General features: G+C 35.8%; 1 protein-coding gene across 1 annotated transcript in view; it reads right to left on the reverse strand.

Annotated features, from left to right (window-relative positions):
- Window positions 1-17,935, reverse strand: part of faf1 (Fas (TNFRSF6) associated factor 1) — a 72,910-nt gene that overhangs the window by 48,303 nt on the left and 6,672 nt on the right. Inside the window, exons 3-6 of the mRNA XM_026914895.3 lie at window positions 14,810-14,856; window positions 9,283-9,518; window positions 5,362-5,453; window positions 5,009-5,100 (exon numbers count right to left, since the gene is read on the reverse strand). Of these exons, the coding sequence (XP_026770696.1) occupies window positions 5,009-5,100; window positions 5,362-5,453; window positions 9,283-9,518; window positions 14,810-14,856 (467 nt within the window). The remainder of the gene's footprint in view (window positions 1-5,008; window positions 5,101-5,361; window positions 5,454-9,282; window positions 9,519-14,809; window positions 14,857-17,935) is intronic.

Genomic DNA, 17,935 nt, shown 5'->3' on the forward strand with positions numbered 1-17,935 from the left:
CTCATGCTCCTTTAAGCGGCTGGAGGGTTAATGACACTACTCGCTATTTTCAGTTTGCAAATATAGCGTTTAATGACTGTGAACAAGTTTCCAACAAATAATAACTGTGATAAATAACATTAAGATTTTCAAATCCATAAATACTAAGCAATCTTTGGAAAAGATTCATTAGGCCATATGAACACCTGTGATTTATCAGAAACCAAGACTGACCTTACTATAGAATAACAATTGCAGATCTGCTTTAGCTGACATATGCATGATAGATAGATGGTTTACTTCTAAACAAAATATATTATTAAGAATTGAATATGTTACATCAGTCGAACTTGAAATTTGGATAAATGTTTAATAAGGGTTGTGTATTAGATATAAACATAAATATAAAACATTTAAGTATAATATATAATATAGTATAGTACACCACTGTGCTGTTGAAGTCTTGATATTGATTGGACAGAAAGTAGTGATTAATTTTCTACAACAGCAGCTCTTACAATAGTGTTGATTGTAAGTCAAATCACAGGTTTATATTAATACGCTATTTCTAATGTGTCACCGTTTCTATAGTAACAGCTAATTCACAGAGACTTTCCACGTAATCTAAGCCTTATAACAAACTGATTTTATTTAACAAAGAAAAACGTTTAAACATTGATAAAGTGGAGCTTTCTGTAAGGAACTGTTTATTTAACATTTATAGAGGAGGCTCCAGTGTCAGCGCAACACTCAACGGTAAAGCTGTTCATTTAAGTTTCTCACTAACAAGCCACCTTTTTTGTCTCTAAGTAATAACAGGAACTTGTTTTGCAGACATTCCACAGTTTTAAATGTAACTATATGTAAATAGATGTTCCACAACTTTAAATGTAACTAACTGTTAAAAAAAGATATGTCTTCTTTAATAAACTTTTAAAAATTGCAATTAAATTGCTCTGGTATAACAGGAATATACACTTTTGGATATGATGATATAGAAATAAAACAATCCACTCTGCATCACACTGTATGTTGATGTTTATATTCTTATAACAGCATGCCCTGTCATGGTTTATTCCTATTATCCCACAGCAATTTGCCAGTGATACCAATCTTTTATTTATTTATATTTTTTATTTATGTAACTTTAAACATTTATAAAACTACTTTGTCACAATTTGTACTGAAATCTTTGGCAGATTTCTGGTTTACACAAGTATATAACAAGTACATATTATTATAAATAGACTTGTTTATATACTACACCGTTGCATTCCTGTACAGATTGAAGCACATCAAAAATTGATTTTCAACAGTCCTACATTAGGAAGCCACTTTTGTCAGATTCTTTTTATTTTGTTAGTTTTGAAATCCCCACATAAACTTGTTTTTTAATCACATTTAGCAAGCGTAATACTCTCCACAAGGAGACGCTATTAACACACAAGTAACTTTTGAATGCGCGCATCAATGTAATGGAGAAACCTGATATGAACCAGCAGGATATAATGTATGTATGCTTGTTTATATTCTAATATACAACTCAACCAATATTAAAGCCAGAATCCATTCTTCAGTTAGGATATGGAGATATAACAGTGTATACATAGTGGTCCAAAAGTCTGAGACCAAATTGAAAATCTGGTTGTTGTTTTTTTTTCCATTTAAAACTGGAAAGAAACAAGTTTCTAAACATTTTAGACTTTCGAAAATTCTAAATAAAAAAAGGAAATGTGCAACATCATGACTACTCAATATTCAAGATGTTGCACAATTTCTGGGTCACTATTTAAATTTAAGCAAATTTATGATATAAATGATATTGACCATGTTAAGTCCTTTGTACAAAAGGTCAGATTTTCCATGAGCCTTAACACCTCCACCGAAGCACGTGTTCAGACGACATACCGATGGATTTGATCTAACAGGAATCAGGTTTTACACAAACTTGTCCATGCTAGCTTGAGCACACACTGTCATTAATGCAAAAAGGGGACATATCAAATACTAAGAAACTCTGAAATTCACGTAAATATTTCTAAGAATCAACTTGTGTGAGTGTATATATATATATATATATATATATATATATATATATATATATATATATATATATATATGTATATATGAGAGAGAGAGAGAGAGAGATATAGATAGATAGATAGATAGATAGATAGATAGATAGATATAGATAGATATATAGATGTATGTGTGTGTGTGTGTGTGTGTGTGTGTGTGTGTGTCCCAAACATAGGGAAAATTAACACTTTTTAGCAAACTGTCTTCCAAAATTTTTCATACTTCGTTTCATAAACTTCATAAACATAAACTTGTTTTATATATATATATATATATATATATATATATATATATATATATATATATTTATATAGATAGATAGATAGATAGATAGCCTTTAAGAATGCCTTTGACAAAAGAAAAACGTATTGAAGTCATTCTTATGGCTTGATTGGGAAGTTGTCGCAAAGTTTTGATGAACGTGCAATGCATAATACATGCACAACACCAGATGTGTTAACACGAGTTCATCACGAGTGGGAGAGACGACTCTGTGTGTTTACAAAGAAATGGCAATCATGCATTGTGCGCTTTGTAAATAAAGTTACATTTTGCTAAAAAGTGTGTGTGTGTGTGTGTGTGTGTGTGTGTGTGTGTGTGTATATGATAACAGTGTTGCTTTGCATTAATGTCTCTGCGTGTCCTTGTTTGGATAAGGGACAGTCTAATGATCACAAATTCCAAGAAATATCTACATAGCTGACAGTTGTGACAGAGCAATTTTTCTTTGGCTTTTGTCCCAGACAGTTTAGTTAAAAACAAATGTGATTCAGAATAAGTGCTGGTTCTGTTCTGTGTCCTACTGCGGAAAGAATCACAGAAGTATTCACTGATGCAACACTGACTGTCTCTTGCATGCACATGGACAGAGATTTTGCAGGATGTGTCAGTACAGCACACACTATGTGACTGATCATTTCTGCAGTATTTCCAGCCAATTTTCTCTTCTCTTCCAAAACCAACATGACTTCGGCTCATGTGTGCTACATTTCACTAAACACAAAAACCAGCATTAGGGGACAAGAAGATAAATTACTGCCTAGAAGTGTTCAGTTCCTTTAAACTGAGCATGCAGTGCCATCTAGTGTTACATAAGGTGTCATTCAACATCCCTTGACTATAAAAGCACACCAGTAACTTGACACTTTCTAATGAACTACAGCAGGGGTATTCAAATAAAATTAGTGAAGCTTCAACTACATAAAATTCCCTGCTTTCAAAAGACAGGATAAGCAGCTAACATGACTGAAAGGCGTTGACAGTTATCCTTTAATGCGGAATCATTAATGACTAGTTCATTGAACTGCTTTCACAGTGGTGCTTCATGTTACCACTTTCGACTAGCATACACTGAAATACTTTGCTGGGTCTGACCCATAAACTACAGTTTATTAAAGAATAAATGAATCACATGAAATCAGTTCATAATATTTTTCTGTCAAACTGTAAAAAGGAGGGCTATCTCTCCAAATACCACAGGATTATCAAAGTAAAGCAATAGGATACTTGGCAAGCATTGTGTAATCTGTCTATATAAATTGTATTGATGCAGAATATCCCATTTCGTACAGGTAGCACATTGTGCTCTATAGATTTGTCATTCAATTTTAAAAGACTTTTCTGATTAACTTGGACACAATAGATCACATCAATAGATCATAGATAGATTTTTTCATCAGTACAACTAGATCAACAGATTTTTTTTTTTCATTTTCCATTAATAAGGAGACTGCTATTATAGCAAAGACCTAAGGAGAACTGATGTCTCCTTTTTTGTGTTTGTTTTAAGACACGATGTTTAAAAGCTTTAGGTAGTAACACCCTCTCTACACACCCAGATGATTTATGTAAATAGATATGGTGCTGCCAGGGAGTGGGTCACGAAGTCCACTGGCAAACCGTTCCGGAAAGACGTGGCAGCATTTATGTACACTGTGTCTATCTACACATAGTCTAAACAAATCTATGATCCAAAAGATAAATCCAAACAAGAAAAATCCTGATCTAGAAAAGCTGTAGATTTTGGCGTAAATTTTGTTACGGCAAGTAAAATTAGTAAATGCTTAGCAACAGTGCTAAAAGCAACAATACACTTTTACTTCACTCCATTTCTTCAAGGAAGTTTTATCAAACAAACACAATGAATCATGTACACACAGTACATGATTCAGTATTCACAGAAAGATTCTTGTGTCTGTAGGGTACACAGCCAAAACATACTACATATTATCCTCCTGCTGTAATAAAGAAAATAAACTTACTGATACAGAAATGATAGCTATAGATATATAGAACATCAAGTTTTTTTTTTTTTGTTTTTTTTTTAAACAAAATCTAGATTCACTGTGATTACAACACTCATTCTCAATTATTTTCTTAATGTATTAGTTACTCCACCATACTGTAATTACACCATACTGGCTTTAATCTGGGATATATTTGTGATATGTTGTCATGTAACAGACATACATACTTTTGCTAAAACTGGGGCTGTATTTGGCTAGATGCAGTACAATAATAACAAAAAGTACATTATTTTCTCACATAAATAATCTTTTTGAATGGGTTATTTTCCAGTAGGCCATTTATTCATTTCAGCAAAATGTTTTTATATTAAAGTTATTATGCTGTTAATTTACTTACATGTTTAGGCAGATAAATGGGGTGATTATGTGCAGTGTTACACTACTGCTATGTTTATATTTCATTATATTACAAAATTTCATAATCGCGCCAAGCCTAGTTCTAGTAAGCTGCTCAGTTTTTCTAAACTTTATGCCACATGCTGTAATATCAGGAACTTTAAAAACTTCCTCCCCATTTTGGCCCATCCCTGAGACAGCAGGAGAACTGTGGTTTGGAGCCCTAGTGGTATCTCTAAACAATTCGCACTGTTTCCCTTGTGGCTGGGACCTAACTATGATAAAGACCCAGTCACACATATACATACCTGCTCTGGCTGCTGCTGGCAGACGGAGCGATGTCTGGGGTCAATACATACAGGCTGTTGTTCTTGGGCAGGTGTAAACTCCTCAGTACCGTCTAAAAGGGCAAAAAGTAAACCTAAACACACACTCGAACATACAGGAGAGTAACCACAGGGAAACTGAAACATTGTTTTAAAGAGTAAAGAGTGGGGCAGTAAAGCATGTTAGGCATTAAATAAATCGGTATTAAAATAAGGCTTTAGCTCAGCTGAATCAATGGCCTTAATCTTTGTCTGAAAAACAGGTTTGTAATGTTTATAAAGGGTTGTGAACACAATTCATGACTTAAGATTTTCTTTAAAAAAAAAAAACTCACACTGTCAGATACATCTGCATTCTTCCAGCCTTTTAACTGCATTTTAGACACAGGAACCTGAAGCTCTGTCTCCAAAAACATTTTGACATCTCCTGCAAAAAGAGGAAATACGTGTTAAGAAGATCTGTTAACCAGAAGGGGGCAGAGTCAACCTTCACATACCAGTTTAATACAAGGTGTGAATAAAAACTGACTACAAGGGGATAGTTGACATATATAAAGACAGCCAAAGTACTATAGCTGTAATTGTATTACCAATATAATCACAATATAACAGTTATAATATGGTTATTTTCCAGGTTCTACACAGTTCAACTTTATTTATAATCAATATGTGATCATCAATTGTGAAAAAGATTTACTTTATGATTAAATACTGAGTTGACTTTCTTGGTTTCAACTTCTGTTATTGACAAGTCTTTCTATTTTCAGTTTAGTAACAGTTTACTACATTACCCCTAGTGCTGTTTGACTTCCCACGGTTTCAGTGGGAATTATGCTGCATTCAACTCGAGGGCAAAACTTCTAATTCCCAACCTCCGGTCAGGAAAAAACAAAGAAAACGCCCCCGCAACTTGAAATGCCTACTCAACAAATTGAGGTAGTCTTCTCAACTAGGAGCTCCTTCCCAGTTTTTATGGAGTGACGTTAAATCAACATGGCTGCACACAGCATCAGAAGTAATCAAAGTAGCACTCCTTGCCTTCAAATGTGTCAGGCTGCTTATGAAAATATTTGCTTTAGATCAGTCAACATACAGACATATTAACTTGTTACATCTAAAACACTGACTATACATTTCACTCAGTAGTGGCTGTTGAAAACTGCACCAAGACAGCTAAAATTACCTTTTTTTTCCTTCCTTACTTTTCAATTAAATTCTTGGCTGTCCTATTGTTTAATTTTCAGTCTCTCCTCTTACATAAGAGCATCAAAAGATTTTTCTAAAATCAGGTCAACATTAACAGTGTCTCCCATTTCATGCTAGACTTAGCTAGACTTATTAACAACAAATTTCAGAAATGAATGCAAATAATCAAATATAACTTTAATACTAACAGCTTATTTACAATATTTACAAACAGGATCCAAGTGATTCCAGCTGACGCAGACATGTTTAAGTTTGCGATGTTAAGTCATGCTCATTCCCGATTTACTGATTGGCAGGTGGTTAAGAGGTTCCGCCCCTTTGAGACCTTTACCAATCTGTGCAAAATGTACCCACACACACTCCCATACACTCCCATTCACTCCCAGTGAAGCCGTGGGTCCGGGAGGAACTCAAAATGACACGTTAAAAGCCTGATGTCCAATAAGCAATAATCTTTCATCCCATTAAAAGACTGTTTACACGAACATGTAACAAACACCAATAAACACACAGGCTTCAATAACTGTGTATTAGCCCTATGTCAGGGGATTCAAAGGAGAGTTTCACGCAGGCTGTGCTGTTTGCGGAAAACCGTTTGAGTTAAGAGAGTGAACAGTGCAATACTGCAGTAAGACATCTGATCATTTGATTCACTAAAACATTGAATTTTAACAAGACTGATGAATAATATAGACATTTCGATAAACATGTAAACACTGTATTTTAATGAAATTTTAGGGGCTTCCTATGTAGTCTTAAAGCAATCGCCTTTGAGTTTGCTGATTTTTGAGGAAAACATACATCACTTATCACAACTAGTTGCTAACAAAAGACAAACATGGAGCTGTCCATGTTTTTTTCCCGCATCATATGATTTAATTCCACTTTTTACCACCTTCCTATCCACCTAAAGAGAGCAATGCAGCAGCGATTCAGTCCTTTAGGATCAGATCTCTCACTTCTTCAAAGCATGTTTGTCATTTCGTAGATTACTAACTGTCCAAGTCTGTGGTACAACTGCGTTGTATAGCTGCATTGGAATTTGGAGCCCTTTCTCTTTTGTTTTTAGGAACTATCCGCAAAACCTGACCATTATCCCTTATGTCTGAGATAAAGATGGATAAAAAAAAAATTCTTCTCCTATTAAAGGCCACTGTAACTGCACTATCAGTGTCCCTGTGACAACAGAGTGACACACAACCAGAAAGTTCTCACACAAATAAATAAAATACAACAAAAAACAACAAATATTGAACCAGAATTGCTAAGCACATCTCATATATTTCAATACAAACTTATTTAACATATTTCAGTGTGGGGTCTTCCTTTAACACCTTGCAGTTTAGTGAACATATTGTACACCAAAAGGAGTGATCAAAAATTTAATGCACAAAGGTCATTAATACCAAGCACACATTATTTTGATTAACACTGTTGAACTTGTACAACACACGTACAGTTGAATAAATAAATTCAAAGATTTTGATTTTTTTTCTTTTAAATAGATCTACCTAAACAAACAGAAATGGCAGCTCAGCAGGCATTATCGCAGCTCTCTGACTCAAGTCAGCAGCAGAATGACTGGACCCTGTTGAAGCTGCTCCAATTCCAAGAAATACAAACACACACAAACAAGATGCATCACTAAGAATTTTCACAATACATGCCTCTATGCCCTTCTTGCCAAATAAGTCACATAAGCCAAATTCCTCTGTGCCTTATATCACTGTTCTGAGAGAATTTGCATATGTGAAACCCACATGAAAACTTTAGGTGTGCCAGATAAAGTGGAAAACATGAATGAATCAATAAGCAGTGGATTTAAATGTGTGTGGTTGCTTATAGGCAGGGAATGCTAATGTAACACTGCAAGATTATGACTTTTTCTGTCTGAATAGACCAAAACAAATCACATATCAGCCTGGTTGATAAGTAGGTTAAACAATAGCTAATACTAAATAATTCAACCATTTTGCATCTAGTGTCACTTTATTAGTACAAAAACAGTCCATCTAACACTCCCTCAGCAATTTAAATGTACCTACATACCTCTCAATATAACCTGCCATAAGGCTTTACCACCTCAAAATTCCTATAAAAGCACGTCCCAGTGTGTCAGTGTATCAGTTTCTTTTAGTTTAGTCACAGTTAATTTTGTGGAATGGTCGTGAAAGAACTTAGTTCCAATAAACAACCATTCCCTCACCAGCCTCTGTTTTTACTTCATAACCAGTAACAGGATGAGCATTAATATTATTCAAGTTACCAGTAATCAATATTATAATCAGTAAATTATTCAGTTACTGAAATGTTTGTTGCAGGCCCTCTAGATATATATTTCAAAGGCGGAATCATATTCTAGGATCATTAGGACCCTAGAGCTGAGACTACTCAGAAAAACCACATTGTATTTGTGTGATTTCTGAGAAGTAAAATTCATTGTAAGTGCAGGAAGCTCTTGATAGAAACATGAAAGTATTACAGGGTGCAAAAACAAAACGTGGGCTATGATATTATATTATGAGATAGAAATAAGAGATGGAAAAAAATTCTTAGAATTTATAAAACAATTCTTAGAATAAAGAAAATGGGTCATATCAAAAGGTGTACAGATGCTGTTTACAAAAGTATAATTTGAATAAAGCTCAATGCCAGGAGCTCTGCAGAAATACAGATATACACTTCAAAAAAAATATTTTGTGTTATATTATATTAAATATACAATACACAAGAGGCCATTATTTTTAAATCATCATCCAATCACATTCTGGAATGACAGTAATTTACCCTCACATACCATTACTGCTTTTTGACTTTTTTTCCCAATGAGTTGAAGTTGAGCAAATGAGGTCAAGTAGACTATATTTTTAACACTTATTCTGCCTGTCAATTCCCAAAGTGTGTGGGTATGTGTATATACATATATATATATATATATATATATATATATATATATATATATATATATATATATATATATATATATCCATCCCTATCTAAAGGCATCATTTTTTGTGTGTGTGTATGAGTGTGCACATTCCCATACTCACCCACTGTGCTAGTATCCTCTACTACCACATCTACCGAGCGTGTGCGGTACTCTACGCGGAAGTTGAGCATGCGTGGCTGCCGCTCCACAATTTGCCGGGAGGGCAGGACAGGGCAGAAGGCAGAAGAAGAGGATGACGGCGGTGAGGATGGTGATGATGTGGCTGGCGGTTCTGTTGCTGCTGGCTGGCTGTCAGCTCCTAACGGGCTCGTCTGAGAGCCCTCACTGCTGAAATTGCTGCAGAAAACACAATTCACGCCTATTACTTCACCGAGGAAGACGTTCATAAATAGAGACATTAAAAAAAATACAGCCTATAAATCTACTATATCCTTCTAGACTCAATGACTATTTTATTAGGAACACCTGTACACCTGCTCATTCAGGTAATTGTCAGTTAAACAGCTAAGAAGCACACTTAATAGTGTAGACTAGGAAAATATATATATGTTTGAATGCATCAACTGTATTTGCTTTTCCTAATACAAATATTTCTCTAAATCTACAAAATACAGCAAAAAAACAAAAGACTCTTCTGGGTGTTCATCTTATTTGTTTATTGTTAGGCAGAAATGTCACTAACGGCCGATCAAAAATGAGTGAAGAGTTATTCGAACAGTACGAGACAGGAGAAAACCAAGCTGCCTCTGTCCCCAACTTCACAATGGCTGTGGCGCAACTATCCAAACAGTATCCAAAGTCAATGTAAACAACCTTTACTGCAGGGATAATATGTGCTGGGCTCAACAGAAGCTCAATTGTCTAGCATAGAGGAAATCTCTTTCTCTGCTTTTTTTTTTTTTTTAACTCCTTTCTATTCATACTGCTTGTGTCTGGAGACACAAAACAGCTTTTTCTGCCTCTCTCTTGCTCTCTCGGTGGCTGATGGTAGAATTCCCCCAAGCCCCCATCCCCCTGTAGCAGTAAATAATGTCTTTTCTGTGGCAGCGGGTAGGACAAAAGCTCTTCTCTTCTCTTCTAGGGTCAGCACATATCGCACTGAGAAAAGGAGCAGGGTGCCAGGAGCCGTGCACAAAGCATGGATTTATTCCACCTTATTATAATACCAAAGGTTAAAGACGTTAGGGTCCTGGGGCAGCCAGGGCACAAAAATATAAACCCACAACAACAGTGCTTTCCACTAAATTAATAACCGTCATTAAATTTTTTGTAACGTACTTCCACCAACACAATAATAAATTAGGTAATATCCGAGTGGAGTCTAAGTGTAACTTTATCGATATTTTCATATTTTCCATCATTTCCTAACTCAGCTGCTGGTGGCTGCAAAACGCCCACATTTATCAGCTATTAAACAGTCTGAGAGAGAGAGGAAGCCCAACGCACTATCCCATTTCCCCCACACTTGGCCAAGTGCACATCAGCATTTACACACCATGGCCAGCAAAGCCAAGTGTGTAATAAGAGTGCAAGTGCTCGTGAATTTTTTTAAACAACTGAGGCACATTCTGCACATCAGATTATATTACTACAGTTTGATGGATATTTCAAAATCAGATCAGAGTGCATGATTTATTATACTGTAGCAATCACACTGAAAAGACAGCGCAAACAGTTCATTTAACAGCTGTATTATAATAGCATAAACAATTTCATGCAAAGCTTGATATTAGCTTGCTCATATTCTCCCTAACAATTTTATCATTAAATGTATTCACTTTTTTTAAACAGAAATTCCATTAATGGCACTTTTCCCACATTAACATAAATAGTTAAAGCTTCTGTGGCATTAGTTTATAAAAATTTGCCTTTTTCGTAATCATTAATTCTATATACAATTAGTTATTTGTTACAGTGAATAATAATGGAGCTAAATTCATAGACACATTCACCTGTACACCAATCAGCCAATCATGTGGCAGCAGCACAATGCATAATATCATACAGATACAGGTCAAGAGTTTCAGTTAATGTACACATCAAACATCAGACTGAGGAAATTTTGATCTCAGTGACTGTGGCATGTTTGCTGGTGACAAACAGGCTGGTTTGAATATTTTAGAAACTGCTGATCTCCTGGGATTTTCACACACACACAACAATCTCTAGAGTTTACACAGAACGGTGTGGAAAAACTAAAAACATCCAGTTAGGAGCAGTCCTGAGGGCAGAAATGAGGATAGAGTTCAGAGGGGAACAGCCAGACTGGTTTGAGCTGGCAGGAAGGCTACAGTAACTCAAAAAAAAAACTCTTCACAACTGTGCTGAGCAGAAAAGCATCTCAGAACGAACAACATTTTGAACCTTGGGCAGATAGGCTACAACAGCAGAAGACCACATCAGGTTCCACTTCTTTTAGCCAAGAACAGAATCTGAGGCTGCAGTAGGCACAGACTCACCCAAACTGGAAGTTGAAGATTGGAAAACATCACCTGGTCAGATGAATCTCCATTTCTGCTGTGACATGCAGATGGTAGGGTCAGAATTTGGCACCAAAAGAATTAATCCATGGACCCATCCTGCCACATGTCAACAGTTTAAGCTGCTGGTGGTGGTGTAATGGTGTGGGGAATGTTTTCTTGACACATATGGGGCCCGTTAATACAAATTAAGCATTGTTTGAATGCCCAGCAATGTTGTTGACTGCATCCCTTTATGGCCAGAATTGACACATCTTATAATGGCAAATTCCAGCTTTATAATGCGCCATTTCCAAAAGCACAAGTCAGCTCAAACTGGTTCCATGAACATGGCACCTTTGGAATGTGGTAGAACAGGAGATTCACAGCATGAATGTGCAGCTGACCAGTCTGCAGCAATTATGTGATACAATCATGTCAACAAGGACCACGATCTCAAAAGAATATTTCCAACACATTGTAGAAGCCATGCCGTGAAGAACTGATGTTTTTCTCAGAGCAAAGAGGGCGATGAGTGTAATTCTTAACCTATGGTATTACTGACATCAACATACTGCCCAGACCTACATCAAGCACACTGTGCTTTGGCTTATTACACAAATTATCCACATTTTAGCTTGAACACACTTGTGCACTAACACTGAACACATACTTGCTCAAGTGCCAAGGTGTTCAATCTGAAATGGGGATAATTGCCCCATAGCTCCCTTTAGTGCACAGAAATCCCATTTATTTATTAAAAATGGATCCAAGTGCTATTATAATGCTCACTGCAATAACTCTAAGGTAACAATGAGGTAAGCATGAGATTTCTGCTGTAATTTTAATAATGATACTCATGCCTTCAAATCAGAACTAGAAAAGCAGAACCAGAATACAACAAAACAGACACCTTTTTTTCAATATACAAGGAAACTGAATCATAGATTAGATAAAGACTCCATTATGTTCTATGTGAGATCCATCTCAGAGCAGAAACATACATAAGCTATTCTCCTATAAATAAGCTATATGATATTTATATAATTAGCTATATAATATTAACTGTAAATATAAAAAAAAAAAAGCAAACCACATAAATTTTATGACAATGATTACAGTACAGATCCCATTTTTCATGATCTTTAGGAATATTTAGTTAGTGCTTCATCCACATTAATGTAGAACAATCATTCAGACTCATCATTCAATAAAAACCACAAGAGTATAAATGTCAACCCCATACCCAGAAGTGCGTTTTCTCCTATCAATAAACAGCTTTGTGATGTGTAAACGATCTCCAACTGCCCTCTGCTCAACTGCCCACTCTTGGCTTATCAAAGATTCTATTTAAACTTTTTGCTCCCTTTTTTTTTTTTAAAAAAAAGAAAAAGAATCCAGAAACGGTTGTTCCATTGTGTACACCTAGATGGCAGCCTCCACCCACCCAATGTTTGGCAATGGGAAGCGTAGGCCTCAGAGCTCAGACTCTGGAGCCAGCTGGCAGCATGCTCCTCAATGGGGTCACTTCAGCGAGCCATGCCACCCTCCAGCCTGCAGCACTGTGCCAGCCTCCAACTAAAGGAGATGGCTGGACGTCGTGCTGCCAGACTCCATTCATAATTATGGGCCTTAAAGAAAAAACATGTTCCCGTGCCCAGAGCCTTTGCGCACGCTCACACACACACACACAAACACACACACACACACACACACACACACACAGACACACAGAGACACAAACACACAAGACACACAAATTAAACCGTCAGACAGAGTGTGTAGTGCTTGAATATATCTGTTCTTAAGACTCGGCTGCATTCATGAGCACTGGCCGTTGGAGAGAGACACGGACTGAGGACACAAGGCCCTCACACAGGCTGCTTTTGTCGCCGATAGTTTCAATTCCTGTTTGTTACTGCCGTTGTCCATTTCTCTTCTAAAACAAAACTGTAGAGGAATGCTCATTCAGCCTCATAAGAAATGCAAAACAAACTGTCGAAACGGCTGAGAAAGAGTTTGTTGCATTTCTAATTTCATTTGTCAGTGGTTATGTTGTTCATGACCGTGCCAATGTGGGTGCTCACGTAACCTTTCAGAGCACATGGAGGAGTATACAATCATCTTGTCGAGCAACTGACAGAGCCAAGCTTAACGTTTCCACTAACAAGGGCCTGAAAAACTTGTGGTTTAACCCAAACAGTCAACATAAAAAAGGAGGAAGCAGTAGAGAGCAAATATTTAAATGCAACTATGAGTTATATGCTTATATATATGACATATTCAAGGCATACCGGTGCAGTACAGTGTGACCTGTTCCATCAAGCCCTCAGCTGAATACATCAGGTCAAAGTCCGATAAAAGGCTTGCCACTTTGTTGTTCGTTCCCCACCATTAACAAGATTATCAACTAACCATCACATAAACGCCCACAGCAAATCTAGCGTGTAGATTTCCCTTTATTTTGGTGCTGTCATGTTGAAGATGTGGGCAATTAATCAACAGCAGACTTCCGAAAGGGAAAGTGGCGACCAGTTCAGCGGCTCAGGGCTAACACTTATATTTCCTCTCCTCTCCATACTCTCACTTTTATATTTTCTCTACCCTATTGCCTAGACGTTTATCCACTTACTTAATATATCTGCTGTGCTCGTGTACTCCTACACGTGATTCATGCGTTCAAGGACCCAACAAAGAGACTAATGTGGAGTTCTAACGGCACTCCAGCTTTAGATCATCTTTCAAGATAACAGCACAGAGAGTCTACTCCAGTCACTAGAGAAACATACAGTGTGTACACCGATTAGAGAACACCATGAAGTGACTCCTTAACTTTCAATCAAAGCCCACAGCTGGACATTATTACAGTAAGAGTAAAGAAAAAAAATAATAACTGCTGCCATTTTTAAGAGAAGGACAATTTCATTTCTCATGCATGCAAATAGTAACCACCTATTTTGATGGTGAGTCACCCCATCTGGTCGTATTAAATTAAATGTTGTGTTACTTCTTGCACATAGATGCTCATACACTGCCTTCATAAACAGGCTTTACACTCTATTCTCTTACTCTCCCTGTGTATTGAGATCATACCAGTACTGTGCATTAAAAAAAAAAAAAAAATTGCTTCAGGATTGAAGTCTGCAAAATAATGTTTGTCACAGGTACCTTTGCAAGATGCCATTTTCTTGTGGTATCACACCGTTAATGGCTGCCTGTAAAAAAAAAAAGAGAAAGAAAAACAGCAAAAAGATGTTTAACAACAATTTCAGCACATTTACAGACATAAGCATATAAATAAAACGTCAGTTAATAACCAAAATGCCTACAGGATTTTAATGGGAAACATTTGCGCTTATAAATCCACAGGAACTAAAATACTGTCATTAAACACCATGAAGCCAAATTCACTGGCAACTTTAATTTCGGGGGTAACAGTATAAAGTGCCTCTGCTCTTCTCACATACAGAGGATGTCGGTTATTTGAGTCAATTAAGCAAAAAAAAAAAAACTTCCTTGCCATGATGAAGTGAGCTTTACTGTTGACCGTGGATGCACACTATATTTTTGTTATTCGTTATCGTAATAATGGCCATCGAAATACTGATACCACTCATGTAGAGCACTTCCTGTGTTCTGTAAGTATTCTGACTAATCCCCAGTGATTCTTCAAAGTCCCAGATTTCTCTGAGGGTTGATGTAAACTTAAAAATTATTAAAAACTGTTAATGAAGGCCAGTCTTTAACTGTTACACATCATGACAGAACAAAATATTAAAAGCTAAATAATTCATTATTACAGTTTTAATACTTTTTTAATACAACAAAAAAGTGGAAAAACCAATAAATCAGGCATTCAGTTTATCAATTTACAATTAAACAACAACTTATAACACAATGAATTTGTGTGTATGGCCACAAACAAAGAAGGTTGGTATACATTATAAGTGACTGAATTAATAAACACCAAAAAGCAGATATTCTGTCAAACGTTCATTCAGCATGCAGATTAAATATGAGCAGAATGCAGAGACGTGGGCCGCACACTTCCTTCCCTATCTGAGACGGAATGCACCGTGATGGACTTCTGCAAGTGTGTGTCTGTGGGCGTGTGTGTACGTGTGGGCCTCTAGTCAAGTACAGATTAGAGGAAATTTAATGGCAATGATAATCTAGATTCTATGTACTCAGTAATGTAACCTCTTAGATCACATAAAAGGTGTTTTCTGATTCTGCACTATTTCTTATCTAATTGTGGTATTTATTCTTATAAGAAAGAAGAACACTTCATTGACTAGTCCTTTTATTATATATATATATATAAAAAAAGAACCTGCAGTAATAAAAATTCACTCATTATCTTGCATATACAGATGGATGACAAATTAAAGGAAAAAACGGTGACTCTGTTATGCTGTAGGGGGCAATTTTCTGTCACAGTTTGAGTCCACTTGTCCCCTTAAAGGGAAAGGATCACTGCAAATCAATACAAGGTTGTTGCAAGTTGTTCTGACAGCTCATGGTGGCCTTGTTTCCTTTTCCTTTAATCTGTCCATCGTCTGTATCTTCCTTCAAAGAACTGTTATGCATCTGTGCAATCTCAGCTTTTTTCGCTATGCTGTTCTAACCTCTGCTATTATCACATTTATTTGATCTATGGCAATAAAAGACTTCCTAATTGGAATTATAAAGGCTCACAATGTCACAGAGAGGCTAAAGAATAAAAGAAAACAGAAATATGAATAACAGAAAACCTTATGTTATCTCAGCTGCTGTCAAAGCTACCACGGTCACACTCACTAAATTATAAATGAATAGACTACGATTCATTAACATTAAAAATGTAATCATGTGTGTCAGAAACATAACAGTCATATGATTACTTGTATTTTCAAATGCATCATACACTAATTTACAGTGCTTGATTTTTGTAATCAGATTACATAATCTGCATTACATTCAGTCTGTAAACACGTTTATACTTGGATATTTCATGTGTCTGAAGTATCAGAATCTTATCCTGAAAAGGATTATCCCAAAAATAGTAATGTTTGTAAACTTTTGCACAAGATGCATTTGAAATAAACTTAAATCTGACTAAACCCACATCAGGAAGTCTGAGACTTCTTCTAGACAGATGTAACTCAAAGCCACATTCCACAAACAAACCCCCTCCTAACATGCATTATGACGCACTATAAACCTGACTACACCTTTAAGATAAGTAATAATGGCACAGTCATTCATTCCACTTTCAAAGGAAAAGGAGCCAAAGACTTCATCAAAACATCTGACTGATATGAGTTAGGTGATTAACTCGTAACTTAATTTGCTCTGACATGGTTTCACACTAGCTATCCTGTCTGAAATGTTAGTAAAGATCCTGTCATATCTGATGTTTTTCTTCAGAAGAAAACAGATCCTGAGTTTAAAAAGCAGAACAATAAAATATAGAGAACATTTAAAAGGACTTCCAGAGCTTTTCAGTAAGTTGTTGAGTTCCTAGCACAGGTGCAGCCAACATACTTGTTATGGTCATGTAAAAAAAAAAAAAAAAAAAAAAAAAAAAATGAAATAAAATAAAATAAAATAAATAAAAACATAAAAATGCCATAATTATGGACATGCGAAAAAAAACAACAAAAAACTCATGATTCTCGAGGATATTTCTACAATAAATGATATATATATTTCACAATACACTACACAGGTCACAAACTCCTAGCAAAACAGCAGTATTACAAAAAATATTTAATTTTATGTTTAAAAATATATTTTTATTTTAAAAAATAATTTTAAATATTAATTACAAAATGTTAGCATAATATCTGCCTGCTTCCAATCAGTTTGTAAAATTTTTATGTTTTAAATAAGTCACACAAAAGATATCACAATATGTCAGAAGTGCACACTGAAATAATTTATCATGATATCGATATTATATTGTCATTTTTTCCAGGCCTATGGGCATATGACCTACTAATGATCAAGCACAACTTGTGTGGCCACAAGCCCTACAACAAGTGCTTATAATAAAGGTCAAGAGGAGAAGTTTGTGTTCAAATGTTTACGCATATGTTCACTGTGAAGACACTCCCATCTGTTTCATTTATACAGAGATTACTTATCACAATTACTACAGATGTCCTCCAGGAACATTACTTAACAGACATACGTCAGTAAAACGTATCCCGTCTTAATAGTACTTTAGTCAGTTAAATAATCTAATGCATTGCCGCTACCCTGCAGTAGCTACTAGCTCAAAATGCTGATAACCTTCACATATGAATAAAA

This window comes from Pangasianodon hypophthalmus, chromosome 8 (assembly GCF_027358585.1).
Source record: "Pangasianodon hypophthalmus isolate fPanHyp1 chromosome 8, fPanHyp1.pri, whole genome shotgun sequence".
In the NCBI taxonomy this organism is placed as follows: domain Eukaryota; kingdom Metazoa; phylum Chordata; class Actinopteri; order Siluriformes; family Pangasiidae; genus Pangasianodon; species Pangasianodon hypophthalmus.